The following is a 2,541-nucleotide window of genomic DNA, read 5'->3' as shown; positions in this document are numbered from 1 at the left end:
CAAATAAAATTGCGGCCACCATGTGTTGAGAGAAGTCGTATGAACACCATGAAAGTCAAGAAAAATTCGACATTCTTTACAGTGCTTTACTCTCAATTAGCTAGACTATAATTTCTAAATCTAACCAACTAAAACATGTGGTTGAAAGGGACTAGAACGCATCCAAAATATATCAATGGCTCTAGTAAAACTTGACATGTGTGAACCTCTTGAAAGTCGTGTTGACGATTAGTTGTACTGGGTGAATGTGTCAAACATTTTCCTGCATTAGTAAAAATTTATAGAAGACGATAACTTCTATATGGAAGAACTAACGAGGATGAATGAAAACCGAATTCAAGCTTGAAAACCAAATCAGGTTATAAAGCATGCAATGCTGCTATGCTTTGAGTTTAAGCCCAGTTTTATTTGTGAGGCAATTTCTCACACGACGCCCTAATGAGAAGGGGGGTAATGAGCAGAGAAGTATCATCTCTGCTTGGATAACATCCTCATGAAAAGACTGATGACCTTGAAGCTACAACAAGACATCTAGCTTTTGAAAAAATGCTGGGAAAGCAATGAAAAAATGCCTGCAAGATAAGCTTCAAATCATCTCTTGAATGGCTTTGCTCGCGAAGAGGCGTCTTCCTCTCTTTCTACAAAACTCATAAATAGGTAACCGCAAGACCAAAGTACCACATACTGCCAAGGCACCCAACAAAGACAGCCCAGTAGGCTGAGAGTGCTGCCTATGTATTGCGGATCCCGCATGTATCCGAAAGGGAACCCTTCTACCCAAGGAATGTCTTTCCCAAAGCGCACTCCGTAATACACACCGTCTTCTCCAAGAAGCTGATAAACCCTGCACACAATGACGCTCGTAATCCCTCTGAACAAAACTAGAAAGAAAATGATAACCATTAAAGCATTTTGAGCTTTGTGAAGGCGCTGAAGCAGCATTAGAGATCTTCTCGAAGCACCCACCTGAAGTTGAGGAACTGACCGACCAAGATGAGCAGCAAAGAATAGAATGGAGGCCAAGAGAGGGTGGACACAGGAAACAGAGCCGCGAATTGTCCAAGTTTAAGGAGGGTGGAGATCTGGGCCATACGATGGCAAGGATCGACGGAGGGACCGCAGATTTGGGTCCAAGTCTGGGGGAAGTTCCAGAGGAACCAGTAGAAAGGGAAAGGCAGCAAAATGGCGAAGCAGACGATGAAGCTATGCAACCCCAGGGATTCCTCGATAGCCATTCTGAGACTAGAGGAAAATGCACTAAGGAACCTATTCTGCAGAGGAATTGAGCATGACTCTCATCACATCTGTATTGCCCCCTTCTCTTCTTCTCTTCTCTCTTCTCTTCTTTTCTCTTTTCTTCTTCTTCTTCTTCTCTTCTTCTCCTCTCTTTAAGGGTCAAGGGGAGCTAATTCTCTTTCCACCACGTGTCCCTCTGCTCCTCACACACATGCCACTCAAGCTCGCCTCTGTATGTGTCACCTCTTTCAATCACCCCCTTCTCTAATCCACGACGTTGGAAGAAGGCCATTGTGAGGTTGGAAGAAGGCCATTCTAAAGAGCTTGTAGATTGACAAGGTCGTCCTTGGAGCTCGCATACTCAACTTCTTGTAACCTTCTTCCTACTTGTCATTTCCACTGTCTTGCAGATAGACATTGGATTCAACGAATGGGCAATTTTTCAATGCCTTACGTATGGGGTAGCGTCCTGTATGTTTATAGGTACTCAGGTGTGTAAGGCATAGAGTTTCATTGTGTATCAGTGGTGTTCTATGCCTGCCTCACAATTCATACAGTGCCATTGTGATCACCAATGTTCTAGGCCTACCTCAAAATTCATTGTCCCTTATACCATGCAAATTTACACGTAAGCCCTCAATGTGAAGCTTTTACATCTGTGATAGCATGAAAAGAAACATGCACTAGTGCACTAAGCTGCTCAGATAGGTGATTTTCATTCTTGCATCCATCATTAACACTTTCACCTCTCACATGGAGCATATCATGTCCTTGGACTTATTATCCACGAGTTGTGATCAATATACAGGTCATTGGGAAATCTTAGCATAGCTTGATTATGATGTACTACATCATGATTGGATTCAAATATTACCATATCTTTAGATCGATAGATTGTTCCTCACCATAAGAACCTTTACACATCAATGCAGTATTAGCCTAATGCAATGGGCATTATCAAGTTCTGCAATAGAGTGACCTGGGGAGCCTCATTGTTTGAGCATGCATTGATGGATATAGTATACAATCCATACTCGCTTGAATGAAAACATAAAATAAATCAAAAACATAAACATACAAAAACATGTACTCTAAAATGACATAAAGATTGTCGATTCCAATACCCTAAATGAAACAATGATACTTACTCCTTTACAAGGTAAAGAAAGAGCTTGACAACTTGCAAAGTGAGACAAACATTTCATTTTCTCAATGCCTACATCAAATTTTATAAATAGACTTACAATCATATATACTCTCATGAAATTCAAACGTAACAAAACCAACATTATTTCTAAAATGTGA

The 2,541-nt window shown here is 41.0% G+C and overlaps 1 protein-coding gene across 1 annotated transcript; it reads right to left on the bottom strand.

The window, feature by feature from the left end:
• Positions 1 to 320: 320 nt before the first annotated feature.
• PLMT (phospholipid N-methyltransferase) lies at positions 321 to 1,389 on the bottom strand. Its single transcript, XM_087376163.1, has 2 exons — positions 967 to 1,389; positions 321 to 844 (listed from the first exon to the last, which is right to left on the bottom strand). Exons 1-2 carry the CDS (start codon positions 1,233 to 1,235, stop codon positions 592 to 594), a joined length of 522 nt encoding a protein of 173 aa, XP_087232289.1. The 5' UTR covers positions 1,236 to 1,389; the 3' UTR covers positions 321 to 591.
• Between the last annotated feature and the right edge of the window lie 1,152 nt (positions 1,390 to 2,541).

This window comes from Dipteris shenzhenensis, chromosome 6, assembly GCF_047967505.1.
Source record: "Dipteris shenzhenensis isolate YYH24624 ecotype China chromosome 6, Dip_SZ_1.0, whole genome shotgun sequence".
Lineage (NCBI taxonomy): Eukaryota > Viridiplantae > Streptophyta > Polypodiopsida > Gleicheniales > Dipteridaceae > Dipteris > Dipteris shenzhenensis.
Note: the sequence above shows the minus strand (reverse complement) of the source record. Positions and strands in the feature narration are given on the sequence as shown.